General features: G+C 39.1%; 2 protein-coding genes across 3 annotated transcripts in view; one reads left to right on the top strand and one right to left on the bottom strand.

Annotated features, from left to right (window-relative positions):
• LOC139449048 (A disintegrin and metalloproteinase with thrombospondin motifs 16-like) overlaps window positions 1-2234 on the top strand; it is a 91462-nt gene extending 89228 nt beyond the window's left edge. Inside the window, exons 21-23 of the mRNA XM_071230521.1 lie at window positions 1082-1279; window positions 1391-1535; window positions 1830-2234. Of these exons, the coding sequence (XP_071086622.1) occupies window positions 1082-1279; window positions 1391-1535; window positions 1830-1939 (453 nt within the window). The 3' untranslated portion in view covers window positions 1940-2234. The remainder of the gene's footprint in view (window positions 1-1081; window positions 1280-1390; window positions 1536-1829) is intronic.
• Window positions 2235-6860: 4626 nt separating this feature from the next.
• LOC139454307 (A disintegrin and metalloproteinase with thrombospondin motifs 16-like) overlaps window positions 6861-15657 on the bottom strand; it is a 220051-nt gene continuing 211254 nt past the window's right edge. For both annotated transcript variants that reach the window (XM_071235933.1, XM_071235934.1), the window contains 2 exons: window positions 13336-13483; window positions 6861-11470 (listed from right to left, as the gene is read on the bottom strand). In XM_071235933.1, the coding sequence (XP_071092034.1) occupies window positions 11364-11470; window positions 13336-13483 (255 nt within the window). In that variant the 3' untranslated portion in view covers window positions 6861-11363. The remainder of the gene's footprint in view (window positions 11471-13335; window positions 13484-15657) is intronic.

The following is a 15657-nucleotide window of genomic DNA, read 5'->3' as shown; positions in this document are numbered from 1 at the left end:
TATTACTGTTTGTTTACCCGGACGTACTCATACTCTCGTTACCTTTCCATGGACAGGATTGGCTGATCAGTTCCCAATCTGTGCAGAAGAATTGCGACTACGGCTGACACAGCATTTAGTCGAGAGTTCTATCGAGTATAGATCTGAAGGTATTCCTGCCTCCATACCATTGGATACAGATGCATTAAGGAGTAATGCAGGATAAGTTAAAAAATATCTTGTAAAATCTAGATATTTTTTATATTTGTATACTTATCCTGCATTACTACGTCTAAGGGTCCACCCGTCACAGACCTGCCTCGCCATTATAATATCCTCAGTCAATTTACTGGGGCCAACAGTGATATGAAATCATTGTATATCTACCACTTCCGGTATGATGTGGTAGCTAGTGTTTGGGGGTCCAGCGTCAGAACAACATCTTTATTTCTTCAAGCAGGATCAATCACAGCTTTAACTATACTACTCAAAAGAAGTTAAGGAACACCCACAATTGGAAGGCTGTGTTTTGCAAGACCAACCAGCCATGACAGATTAACTATAGTCATATAAAAAAAATTGGGTGTTCTTTAACTTCTTTTGAGTAGTATATATTGTCAAAGATGAGCAGTCAATGCATAAAGGATTAATGCAGGATAAGTATACAAATATAAAAATATCTAGATTTTACTAGTATTACAGTATCAAAAACTGATCTTATTGCCAGTGGATAATATAAGAAAATATTCATGGAAATTGACCCTACTTTATATAATTATATAATTCTCATACAGTGAGTGAGTGAGTATGGTTTAACGCCGCTTTTAGCAATATTCCAGCAATATCACGGCGGGGGACACCAGAAATGGGCTTCACACATTGTACCCATGTTGGGAATCGAACCCAGGTCTTCGGCGTGACGAGCGAACGCTTTAACCACTAGGCTACGCGACCGCCCTTAATTCTCATACAGGACAGTCCAGAACAGTAGCAGTATCAAGAGTAATAAGGGTGAAGATCACATGACAATGACTATGACTATCAAAAACCAGAAGTATTTTATGTTTACATGATTGTTATCCCAAAGTCTCTCCCCTTGCAGTGTTCGGTGACGTGCGGTAGCGGCACAAAGCGTCGAGAACTGCGCTGCAGCAAGAGTAATAAGGTCGGGAGGTTCCACACTGTAGACTACCACCAGTGCCGACACCTTGCCCACCCCAACATCACTCTGCACAACGACTGTCAGGTGGGGGACTGTGTACAAACCTCGCCAGAGTGGCACTCATCGTCATGGTCACAGGTAGGGGCAGATAATTCTGATAATCCATGATTGCCTTTGAGCAATGCAGACTGAAACCATGAAAGTCATCAATTTGGTTTTCTTCTTAAACATACTGGTGGCATGTTTCAGTGCTCGGTGACTTGTGGTAGTGGGGAGGAGACTCGACTGGTGCACTGCATCAACCGCCACCTCAGGAAACTGTCGACTGGATGCGACACTGGCCAGAAACCGTTGGTCAGGAGGCAGTGTCACAAACATCCCTGCCCAACACCAGGTACTGTTTCACTTTTCATATCACAGCAGAACCCAGAGCATGACTGAGGAGAATCAGATGCTGAGGCATGGTAACTCAGCTGATTGTGTGCCATTGTGCCTTGATGGAGTGTTTTGCTGCTGTTAATTTAAGTCACCAGTTTGTATAGTCCAGCCTCAATTTATTGACTTTCCACCATGATATGGCTAGAATGTTTCATTAGATATATATATGTGTGTGGTTTCAAATACCATGAAAACATAATTGTGATGCATCCAACAAACACCATGATTTACATCATATGCCTTGTTTCAGACCCTGCCTGTCAGGATGAGTTCACATGGTGTTATAGAGTTCCTATACACAAGATCTGTGGGCATGAGTTCTACGGAAGCAAGTGCTGCCACTCCTGTAGAGGGAGCTAGCACACATCGTTATGAAGAACTCTTATGAGAGACTGGTATCAAGGGAGATAACTCACAAGATGCTTAAAGGAGATTACTCATACCACAGATGTTGAATCTTATACGCTTCACAAATCATTGTTTGAGAATACTCTCAGATTCTGAACAACATCATGTAACTAAACTCAAACTGCCTCAGAAGCTCAGCTTTTTGAAACAACATTGATGTTGTCATGAAGTTACACGTGTTCCACAAACCATGAATGTTATAGGATCGTGTGTCAAGTTACATTTTTTAACTTGAACTTTTTATTGACTCAGGACACTTTAATCTTTGTGACTTTGGCAATCCATTGTCACATGTCCCATCCATGGACTGGAATCTTTAAGAATATTGCATTTAGCTGTTGGAAGAACGTCACATATTGCAGCCCTTAGCTTCATTTCACAGACGCCTCCAGACACTAAACATGACTTCAAACCTTTACGCTTGTTCATGTGTTGGTGATATCCTGCAAGATTCTCATGAGCATGGCGGCTAGTATCTCCATGTTATTCAACATAATTGTTCATCACTGAATCATACCTAGGATGTCGTCATATACATATATACATGTCCTGTGTGGATGTTAGGATGTGTGGTTGTCACTGACTTGTACATTTTTCCTGATCTCAGTGGATGTTCATGGCATTAGGCTTTGAAAGTTTGGACTGACTGATGACGCTTCAGACCTGTTGGGAAGCTGTTTCCAGATAGATTTGAAGGTGGATGGCCAGGTGTTTTCCCTGTGTGGAAATGGCATTAAAAGGGCTATCCCAGTGCATGTGACATTCATCCGAAGGTAACTGATTTGTGGGGCATGGGTGACCCAGTCGTCTAAGGCGCCGTCGCAATTTGCTGTGCAGAGTTGTGTCCCTTGGGCATGCCAGAAACCTATGATTGTGGGTTCGAAAATCCTGGTTCACCCTAATTATGTTTCTAGTTTTGTCAGCACCATACCCGTGCTCGTGGGTTTCACCAAAGTGTATATAAAAAAAGCACAGTAAAGTTCTAACTCTCAGGCACAATATAGTAATGATTAACTAAGTGGAGTAAGATTGAACACAGTTTTAATTGGCTAGCGCTTTCAACTCGTACCACGTACGAGTCTCATCAGGCCATAACTGAATAACACCATTCATTCATAAATACACGCCTAAGTTAAATGTAAAGGCGTAAGTTATTTGTCCATTGTCACCTTGGTATTGTGATGTCATAGTTTTCCTAAGTGTTATGTAACTGTATGTTACTTCATGTCCATTATTCAGTTATGGCCTGATGAGACTCGTACGTGGTACGAGTTGAAAGCGCTAGCCAATTAAAACTGTGTTCGATCTTACTCCACTTATTTAATTATTACTATACATATAAATATATAATGTAAAACACTTTTCATAAAAAAAATAATTCTGATGTTGCATCTTAACAAAGGTGGATACCGTAATTCTGATTTTGCATCTAATATTATGTGATGACATCATGCTTGTGGACTAGGCATTTGGAATATATAATATCAGCTCTGTGCAATAATGCCCAAATATTGTCTTGTGATACACTTTTCAATATGATAGTCTGGATATCATACAGCCTCTTGCAACCCGTCGCCCCTGTGGATTAATGAGAGACCATGCCATACGGTTGGGTGACATTCTCCAGTTTTGCACAACACACCGTAAAAGTGCCTTGTGAGAAACTGAGATATTTTCTGTATGCAGGCATGCATGCATGCGTGTTTAATGAGTAAATGTTCGACAGATATAACTATCCTCTTTGACTTGACAGTTGAACAACAATGTGGCAAGCTTGATTCTAGGTAACTAGCACTATGAACCTTGCCGCCCCCCCCCTTGAGATACCTACAGATGAACACCATGTACTTTGTATAAGCCCTGCCAAGCTGTAGACAGCTCCCTGGACCTATTTACAGGAGATTTTACCACCTGTATTTTCTGATGTGTTGTATAATTGTAAAGATGGGAACTGCCAAAACCAATAACTTATTTTTACCAGAACAATTTAGTGTAGTAGTGATTGTGATACATATTTTCTGCTAGATTTTCTAGTGTTATTTACAGGTAGTGTACTGTAGGTTATTTCTCGTGTTATTGACAGAAGTAGTGTACTGTTCTGTAGGTATGTTTCTAGTGTTATTGACAGAGGTAGTGAACTGTGGATATGTTTCTAGTGTTATTGACAGAGGTAGTGAACTGTGGATATGTTTCTAGTGTTATTGACAGAGGTAGTGTACTGTGGGTATGTTTCTAGTGTTATTGACAGAGATAGTGAACTGTGGATATGTTTCTAGTGTTATTGACAGGTAGTGAACTGTGGATATGTTTCTAGTGTTATTGACAGAGGTAGTGTACTGTGGGTATGTTTCTAGTGATATTGACAGAGATAGTGAACTGTGGATATGTTTCTAGTGTTATTGACGGGTAGTGTACTGTAGGTTATTTCTCGTGTTATTGACAGAAGTAGTGTACTGTGGATATGTTTCTAGTGTTATTGACAGAGGTAGTGTACTGTGGGTATGTTTCTAGTGTTATTGACAGGTAGTGAACTGTGGATATGTTTCTAGTGTTATTGACAGGAAGTGAACTGTGGATATGTTTCTAGTGTTATTGACAGAGGTAGTGAACTGTGGATGTTTCTAGTGTTATTGACAGAGGTAGTGAACTGTGGATATGTTTCTTCACTGGGTGGCTGATGAAGTTCCAGCAAGGAATATCTTGATGAAGAATTGATTTACAAATTGATATTTTTCTATAACACCTTCAAGATATTTTTTGTTCACAATATTTTTAGATTGGCATATTTTGTCATGACTTTGTGCATTTAAACAAAATAAATAATCAAATCAGTATGATGTATGAACTCAAAGCTGTTGAGTAGATAGAAGGTAGTAGTATGAGTACTAGGATAGCTGTGTATTTACAAACATATCCTTCAATGCCAAGCAATGCATATTGTACATTCGTTATCAGGTGAATGTGATTGTGTCGTACTGTGGTTCTCGTTAAGGCAAATAAAATAAAACCCAGGATTCACTTACTGATGATATTTTCTTTCAGGTGGTAAGTATATTATTTTGATAAGAAGAAATATTTTGAAACAAATTTTCTTTCTTGTCACCTTGGTAATGTGTATTTTAATTTATCTTCATTATTCCAGGTATTTCTATCTATGCTATTGATCTTTGATAGTTGTTTCACTAACACACTTTATATTTCTAACAGAGCTATTAAGGCTTGTAACAATTCACAAAGCTTTAGGACTTCGTATTTTCTCAAAAGTTTGTACTGTGAGTATTACGAGAGAAATATATATTATTTACCATATTCCTATCAATGATATGAGGCATTTTGCGTGTGGGATAGAGCCAACATGGAGACGGTCATCACAGGAGGTGTAATAACTAGACCCTGCTAGGCGGATATGGATTGTCAATGCATTTCGAATGGCGATCAATATCAGCCTAGACGGTAAGAAATAAGACATGTCCCTTAGTGTGTCGTCTGCTCAGCTGGCTTTCCCCATGACACTGTCTTCCAAACAAGGTGAAAATGTATGTCATTCACTTGCAAATGGATACATTTTACCATCTGATGTTATGGTTTGTGATAAACTGTTTATCATATGGCAGATTTCCTATCATACCCCAAACACCATATCAACCCTCGACCCTCATATGAGGTATGATATGATAACTGCCATATAATAACCTCTAAATATTATCGCCATACAAAACGATACCTGTGGATTATAAAAGTAGGACATCCCAAATGGTATGATAATGAATTGTGAAATGCAATTTTCTGAGAGGATGTACAAGATGGTGTTTTGGCTGGCCATTTTGTTTCAATATATTGTTACCCAGGGTGAACATCAAGATCACGACTGCATTGTTATAGCCCTGGTATATAACAATATTATCTTGATTATGATTGGTACATTGTTGTAAGTTTACTGATACCTATTCCATTTTATTTTGTGCTCTTTTTTTTGTTATTACAAACACATTCAGTAATAATTGAACCATGATAAGATAGTAAACAACACTGAACAATAGTGAAAGCAACCATCCTGCATAATAAATTGTTAATTGTCATTTCTAGCATAGCATTTGTTCAACCAACACAACCTCTCTTCAATGTGGACCCCTGTTCATACAGCTACTGAGGGGCTGGACGATCAAGGTTGTCACATGACTTGCATTTAGGAACCCCAGGCTAGGTGGTATTCATTGTCTTTTGTAAATAAACAGCATATTTATTTATTGTTTACTTTTCATAGTTTTGTACGTACATGCAAACAAATTCAGTATTAATGCTCAGTTTTGTATAAATCATGTGTTCTGTTGTCTTTTTAATGTGTATGTCACTGCTCTTTGACAGATAAAATTAATCAATTCATACTGGGATATACTTAGAGCATCAGTCCCCACGGGGGCAGTGTATGAACTTTTATCATATTTACTTGTGAATCAGATAACAAGATTCTTTCACAAGCATCGGTCTTGTAACAAAAGAAATCCAACATTCTAGTCAACTGGCCTGTATGGACATCATGAGTTATGTTTACTGCCATAAACCAGTGATTGATATCATGAGCGTCGATCCACACAATTGGGATACAATGACATACATCAACCATGTCATGTACAGAATGTCTGATGGCAGTCTGTTATTTCACCAATATAAACCTTGTAATTCACAATTTAAGTTTGTTAGCAGGTGCCATAGGTCCCTGACCATGTACAGCTGCAAAATGCGGAATAAACAGAAACAGTCAGTTCTTTGGGATTAAACAGTACATAAAACAATAACCAGTGTACAAATATGTTTATTTATCAGACATACATCCACTAGTCACATGACTACAATGGAAGACTTGTGCAGTGTACAACTATGTGCTCATAGTGAAGGAACTGTACACACCTGACTACTACTTCTAGGTGACATGATAGAGGTAGTACACACATACACTACAGGATTTGAGGATGTACCTCTCTCAACATTGATAAATGGAAGTGGGGATGGGGGATGTGATTTCATCCATGAATATCTTGAAAGATTTCCCCCACCCACAGTAGAAACATTTGCCAACCCAATATGGTAAATGAAAGTCCCTACAGTTGCATAATTTATACCTCTTTCGGAATATCCCAATGCAATGGCAAAAGATTCAACAACAAAACGGAGTATTGATATCTTGAAAGTATTCAGACATGATACAAAAGCTGTTATGAACTGCATGTTGGCTGGTTTTGACATCGATGCTGGTGTCAAACTGGATTGACCGGTGGCACATGATGGGCAGCACTAATTCCTGGTCTCCATAAAGGTGGAACATTTATTATAGGTCATTCCACTGCTATACTGAACTCTTATTTGACAATATTCTTCCCCTAGAGCTTATCACAAACAAGATCTGTCTCCAATAAATCAACTTGTACCTCAGATTTTTGCATATGACTATTATTAATTTTTTTTAAATAAGACCATTCTGTTGATTCTGAAATGTGCTTTGGGGGAAGGGGATATTGATCTGAAAGCAAAGTTGCATACATACTGCTCATATGGTACCACATTCATGTTTGGGACCTTGGAGAGTTTCTCTAAGTCACTTGAAAGTATGGTGTTGTCTGGTCACTGTTGATTAGAACACCACCACTACTCACAATCTACAGTGACTGAGGTACGTAGGTTGTGTAGCTACATTTGACGGCCGAGAGTTAGCACAACAACTGCACTTTAATGTAGAAATGCTTCAAGATGACAACAGTTGTATCATCTAATAATCTCTATCTTGTGATGACAATGTAAGAATCACCTAGTATTCTATCAAGATTCATATGTATGGGGAGATTTGCAGAATACACGTATCAATAGTTGATTTTCAGCAATGTGGAAGAGAAGCAATTTACATGCGAAGTGGAACAAGAAGAACCATTAAGAGGAGTTCTTCCACACAGGCACTTTGTTTGTTAAAAAAACAACTGTAATGTTCAACAAAGAATATATGACATGAAGAAAGTATTTCGGTCCACAAATTAACCCTTGTAATGTTAGGGAAAAGTACTTTTTCTAAACATTTCCAGTTTCATCTATCTTAAAACAGGTTAAATGGTTTGTTTATTTTCAGGAAAAGAATTTGTTGAGATGTCCACAAATAAACATTGAAGACAAATATATATATATGTACAATTTCAAAGCTGTTATCAACCCTAAATCATCTGTCTCCCCGCTCTTTAACATTATGTGTTAGTACATAAAACTTGACAGAATTTTTAATTCATATAAATTGTAGAAAATATATCATGTAAAGTCGGCAAAACTATATACAACATGTCACTATTTACAAGACAGTGTGAGGTACAGGTGTAAACATGACCATGCTTAACACTAAACTGACACCATGAATCCAAATTTAACAAAAACCTTGAAAATGCTACAGCCATACAAAAAATGTCACCAGTGCTCTAAGTAACTTCTTAAAGAGACCTTCTTTCATGTCTGCTTCTGTTAGTGCAGCCTGAGAATGTTGCCGTATGCGCAAAACAAAGTTGGTGAAAACATGTCTTCTGGCTTGAATGTGAAACATGACAAACCTAATACCATATAGGCACTATAAAAATATAAATGCTACAATCCTATTGTCTGAGATATCAAACAACTATCATGATTCGCTATTTGTACGAATATGCAATAACACAAACTCTCGCATACACATAAATAAACAGGCATTTCTGCCATCTGGTACACAATGTCGTATACCGTTAACTTAATTGTACAGTCACCTTCACATATTCTCAGGATATTGTTTCCCAAAGGATCTTGAGGGCTTGGCGGTTTTTATTCCATACAAAAATGAGTGTCTTTATCATGAATAAACATTTGTTTGTCAGTCTTGATGGTAGTGCTACAAGTGTATATTTTCACTCTTAGCAGAACTGATGGTACCCAGGAACCTACTTTTATATGGAGCCCAAAACAGTTAGGGTTTTCTCAACTTATTACTATAAAGGCTTAAAAAAAATAAAAGAATTGGTTCTCAGGCAACGATTTTTTTAAATATAGGGCGGGGGGCTTATTTTGCTTGTTTAAACTAGTATGTATCAAAAAAAACAACTTGTGTGGAAAAGCCTCCCTACATAAACAAGCATGCAAACCTATAGCTGCCATAACCATGACACGAGACGCACAGCAGGGAAGTAACTGAGCTGTATTGGATCTCATTGTTTTTAAGTTTTGGGATTCTTTTGAAATTGGAATCAAACAAAATCACTGCCTGCATCATCATAGACTTTTTTTTTTAGCCTAACTGTGAAATACACCACGACAACAGTTATTCAATGTTTTTAATGAACACTGATGCATTTCAGTAAGTAATTCTTATAATAAAATAATCTTTTTACACCAGTAATAAAATTGTGAAAATCTATATCCTAATTATGCTCTAGCTAACAATTATTCATTAATTTACAATTCTATATACACAACACTGACATGGACCCATTCACACACGTACAATGATAACCTGAAATGTATATATGTATACAATCTACATTATGAAATACACTTTCAAAGTACAATATTTACAAATATTTCCCATTTCAAAGTGAGGATATGCACTTTTTGTAGTGTTTCAAGTACACAAGGTGTGTTCTTACACAGAAGCTGTCAGGGTACCACAGGTACTTTTCTGTATCTAGAAAGTATCCTTGCCAAAATCAAAATACAGAAATGTGTCAGGAAAGCCTCAATAAGATATATCAAATAAGGGGAAACTTGGTGGGTATTAACTTCTAATAAGGACATGTAGAACACTCGCTCGTGCACTCATCTGAAGAATATTTTATACACACTCGAACACTTCTCAAGGACACACCAATACTGAATTTATGCAGACATATATGCACTCATATATGGACATCAAATATGAAACGTGATATAGATATTCTATACCTTTACAGGCTGCAAAATGTCAAACCATTAATTTTATGGGAATATTTGTAAATATACTGTCCACAAAATAGATAATTGTTCAAGAATTGGGGTCTTCTGTGGTGTACCTTTAACTTCATAAATAAACTGGACTGGTGAATATATAATATATCCCACAGCGGACATAACTGAGGGATAATGTCTAACTCTTGGGATGGCCTTGACATTTTGGTTGATGACAACTGACTAGTTCACTGATAGTACATGTAGTTCATTATTTATGACAACAGAGTTTGGCAGTTTCAAAGTATATCCTATTTCTAACTTTGACTACATTTATGCAGTATTGAGTCCTTTGAATATGCTTTACAAAAATGGATGGAATATATATTGTATAACATGAAGGGAGGTAACTGGTGAAATCAAAGGTCAAATTTGTGATATTTTTTGCCGTCCAAGAAATGTGCCTTTTCAGGAACACAATTTGACCTCTGACATGCTCATGGTCGTCAAAATACATGATTCTGATGTTAAGAGATTCTCTCTCTCTCTTTGATAACACTGACATGATTATACAACCTTGTGAACTGGAGAACACAGCAAAAGGGATGAAACTGAGTTTCTCATATACATCAATAATGTGTATGGATGGAGAGAGGAATTTAAATAATGCTTGAAACATTGCACTGTTTATCTTATGGAGCATGTCTGAGTTTCATTTCTATAACATTGAAACAAAGAAATGAGAGTTAGATTTCAAACTTTAGTTCTGAATTAGACAAAAAGTTTAATATTTATTTTGGTCACAGTAAAAAATAAAAGGATTACCTTCACATGCAGCTAATATTGATGACCTGATTTTTGGTCAGAACTTAAACCTTGCATGAACTTGGATAATAAACAATTTAAATGATAAATAACATTTGTTAAATGACAATAATGGACAACATAAGATTCGAGCCAAATTATCATTTAAACATCCACATCCACATATAAACTAGTAATATGATACCAATATCAAACAGCTGTCCCCAAAACACAAGGAAATGCTGATGATGCAGGCATGTTATAGAAACGAAGTTGAGTAACATTTCATTGCCAATCATCGTGTGGTCATATTTCCACTGGTTGAGAAACGATGATAAAAAATAAAACTTCTGTTTGTGTTTAGAAAGCAATGTATACTCTCATCAACAGACTGTCAATAGTTCAGACACTGACATTGCAACTGTCAGCACTTATTTTTCCAAAACAGCAATGTCTAACGTTGACAGCCTTCTGTTGTGAATATTTCTTAACACATCACATCTGTCATTTAAACTTGCATACATTCAACCACATGTCAGTTGACATGGTGAATAAATACATGACAATGAGAACAAATCACAACCATGCATGCACGAGATCGGAGGTTTCAGTCTGGTGTGAGGCTGGTCCAGTAGGTGGCGCTGCTCACGTCTCATGTTCCCTGACATGTCTTGCAGCAGCTCTTGCGATAGTAGCGCCGGTCACATGCCTTGTGTTGTCGGACCAGCGGGCACCAGCTCACTGTGTCCTCACACGGTTCTGTGGAGAGATGAGGATATAGTAATTATAGCATGGTCAAAGTGTTACAGGGTTTATCTGGACTCTATGTTCAGCATCCTGTACTCATAAAACTCATAAAGAATGGACACAATAATATTCCCAGCAAGTCCCATTGGATGTAGGTGAGGTGAAATTGGGTTTAACGTCGCATCCAAGATTATAGCGACGTGTGTGTGTGTGTGTGTGTGTGTGTGTGTGTGTGTGTGTGTGTGAGTGAGTGTGGCTGCTTGTTCTAGTCCGGACTGATGTCAATTTATAGTGCTAGCTCACTGAGATATGATGCCGCAGTTTAACATGAATACCCCACTCAGACACAGTATACTGACTCCTAGCCGACCAGTCCTTGTTTTAGCCCCTAAATGCCAAGCGTCAGACAGGGTAACAACAAGTACCATCTTTTGACGTCTTTTGGTATGACATGGCCGGGGATTGAACCCCGGACCTTCCGCTCTCTGGACGGATGCTCTAGACCATGGGGGCGGTCCCCATCGAATGTAAGAGTACGAATGTTGGAAAGACAAAGACAGGATTCTCTGATTTTTCTGGTCTGATAATATATAGAATCAGTTTTTTGGACAGACCATGTCAGATGTTCCTCACTCAATCAGTAAGTTTCAATTCAAAAGTGGAAATACCTATAATGCATCACACATACTTTGCATTTTATTTGCTGTTGGTACAGTGGGACTCCTTTTTATGTTTGTGACTCACAATATATTACTTCTACTCCTTAGGACTTGCACATGTAGAGAGCCGGGCAAATCCTTTGTGCTTTATATCAATACCATCCTTGTACACATGTATGATTTAATATTGAAAACATTCGAGTGTTGAATTATGCCTCAGTTGCAGTACTGTAGCAGCCTGCTCATTATCATGTCTGAGGCAGTCAAAACAGTTTTGTTTGTTTATTTGTTGTTTAATGCCGCACTCAGAAATATTCCAGCTATATGACGGCAGCCTGTAAACAGTCGAAGCAGTGGTGGATTCATGTCATCAGGGCACAATCAGCCGGTCATGCATTGTGACCCCACAATCCTCAGTTTAGTCAACCCGTGAAGATCCGGGGTAGTATAGGTCTTCAGCAACCCATGCTTGCCGTAAGTGGCGACTAAATGGATCAGGTGGTCAGACTCGCTGACTTGGTCGATTCATGTCATCGATCCCAATTGTGTGGCTCAATGCCCACAATATCAATCACTGGATTGTCTGGTCCAGACTTGATTATTTACAGACCGCCGTCATTTTGCTGGAATAATACTGCGTGCTGTGTAAAATAACAACCAAACCAAACCAAACCAAAGCTAATTCATTTTAGTCTGCTCTTCTTGTGAGCATGGAGTGCTGGGTGCCTGACCCGGAATCACTGTATGGCATTTATATCAGACATGGACATACAATACTTGTTGTATGGCAGAATGTATTATTTGAAGCACCATCATGTTACTACATCACGGTGCATCTAGGTCCTAGCTTGTCTGACAACAAACAACCGCAATCACTGGTCGATAAGAGAATGGGACTCGTGACCTCGTCAGTATTATTTGTTTGTTGTTTTATTACTTAATCAGCTTACTAAATAATCAGGAATCTTAAAAAGAAAACACACTAATGAATCTAATTTTTTTTTTCTACCATCGATCAGAGAAACCAGAAATCCTCACTGCTACTGTGTATGAAACAGCCTTTCATCCAACCAGTGCTTGCCATTTTGGTTTGTTGGTATATTGTACACAGAAAACAATACTGGAAACAGTTTCACCTGTTTGCAGTTTTCATATTAACCCTAAAACGTATCATATGCCATATCTTCCTACAACAAGCAAACTGTAGGCACAACTTACGATCTTTGGACGGACATATTCCAGCGTTGCACGGTCTGGATGTGTGGGGCTTGTGATGAGACTTGCATGCAAATGGGTGTGGTCTTCTGTGGCTGTCAATGCACTTGAGGCTCCGTACCTGAATGCCACGCCCACATGTGGCGGAACACTGCAATACAACATACTGGTGGTCATTCTCTAGGACAACAAGTCACAAGGATAACAGGGGTTAATCGTTTGTTTCTACATTTATCTAATCAGAAGGCAGAAGGGATCTTGACATGTTATTGACAGGAATGTTAATGAGAAAGATGAAACCAACATTTAACTATATCACATTTACACTAGTGAGAGATAATTCAGCTTGAACAGTCTAGAAAGCTTTGAATTAATTCGCATCAATGAAAGTAAATATGCAATTAGTCTTATGTAGAAGACAGAAAATAGAAAAGGTAGTCATTTTGTTTCAACTGTAAACAAACACTGAATAAAATGACAGTTATCCTTTGTCAGGGCTGGCATAAGAATTGACATTGCCCATGGATACATCATATATATTCAGGATTTGTAGTCTGTACCATCATGAAATGGAGACAAAACACTGGCTTGGCCTGCATGTAGAAGTGTACCTGAGTATCTGACAGTGACAATGCAGGTGTGTGACAGAATGCAGGTGTGTGACAGAATGCAGGTAAGTACCACTACCAGGTATCAAATACAGCTGTGCTAGTGCACCAGGTGATAGATACTACACAAAAGAACTCAAAGGAAAACCCGATTCCCTCATATTACTGTAGTTGATCTGTCATGGCAGAATTGGGATGTCCTTAACTTCTTTTGAGTAGTGTATACAAGATTGCAAGTGCACCAGGTGAGATATACAGGTAGTGTACCAGTTGTCAAATACATGTATGCAAGTGCACCAGGTGATATAAACAGGTGTGCGTGTGCACCAGGTGAGATATGGAGGTGTGTGCACCAGGTGACATATGCAGGTGTGGACCAGGTGATAAATGCAGGTGTGTGGACCTTGTGACATATGCAGGAGTGTGCAACTTGTGATATATGCAGGTGTGTGGACCAGGTGACATATGCAGGTGTGTGCACCAGGTGACATATGCAGCTCTGCGGACCAGGTGACATATGCAGGTGTGTGCACCTTGTGACATATGCAGGTGTCTGCACCTTGTGACATATGCAGGTGTGCACACCAGGTGACATATGCAGCTCTGTGGACCAGGTGACATATGCAGGTGTGTGGACCAGGTGCCATATGCAGGTTTGTGGACCAGGTGCCATATGCATGTTTGTGGACCAGGTGCCATATGCAGGTTTGTGGACCAGGTGACATATGCAGGTGTGTGCACCAGGTGACATATGCAGGTGTGTGGACCAGGTGACATATGCAGCTCTGCGGACCAGGTGACATATGCAGGTGTGCGCACCTTGTGACATATGCAGGTGTCTGCACCTTGTGACCTATGCAGGTGTGCACACCAGGTGACATATGCAGGTTTGTGGACCAGGTGACATATGCAGGTGTGTGGACCAGGTGCCATATGCAGGTTTGTGGACCAGGTGGCATATGCAGGTGTGTGCACCTTGTGGCATTTGCAGGTGTGTGCACCAGGTGACATATGCAGGTGTGTGGACCAGGTGACATATGCAGGTGTGTGCACCAGGTGACATATGCAGGTATGTGGACCAGGTGACATATGCAGGTGTGTGGACCAGGTGACATATGCAGGTGTGTGGACCAGGTGACATATGCAGGTGTGTGGACCAGGTGACATATGCAGGTGTGTGGACCAGGTGACATATGCAGGTGTGTGCACCAGGTGACATATGCAGGTGTGTGGACCAGGTGACATATGCAGGTGTGTGGACCAGGTGACATATGCAGGTGTGTGGACCAGGTGACATATGCAGGTGTGTGGACCAGGTGACATATGCAGATGAGAGGAGAACAGGATCAGGTGGTCAGGCTCGCTGACTCGGTTGATACATGTCATCGATCCCAATTGTGTGGATCGATGCTCATGATGTCAATCACTGGATTGTCTGGTTTCTGGACTCGATTATTTACAGACCACCGTCATATAGCTGGAATATTGCTGAGTGAGGCATTAAACAATAAACCAACAAAAAAAACCAACCAGGTGACATATGCAGGTGTGTGGACCAGGTGACATGAATTTTTGTTATCAGAAGTCACAACAGACGGAATACAGTTGAGTAAACTGACAAGGGGATGCAACTGTTTTAATATTTGTATTCTTGCTATATTTCAGCATAATTTGTACTTTACTTACATAAAAAAGACAAGTCCATGTAATTCATATT

Source organism: Haliotis cracherodii, unplaced genomic scaffold, assembly GCF_022045235.1.
Source record: "Haliotis cracherodii isolate W230 unplaced genomic scaffold, xgHalCrac1.p SCAF_10, whole genome shotgun sequence".
Lineage (NCBI taxonomy): Eukaryota > Metazoa > Mollusca > Gastropoda > Lepetellida > Haliotidae > Haliotis > Haliotis cracherodii.
The sequence above is the reverse complement of the archived record's forward strand: the minus strand, read 5'-3'. Positions and strand labels throughout refer to the sequence as shown.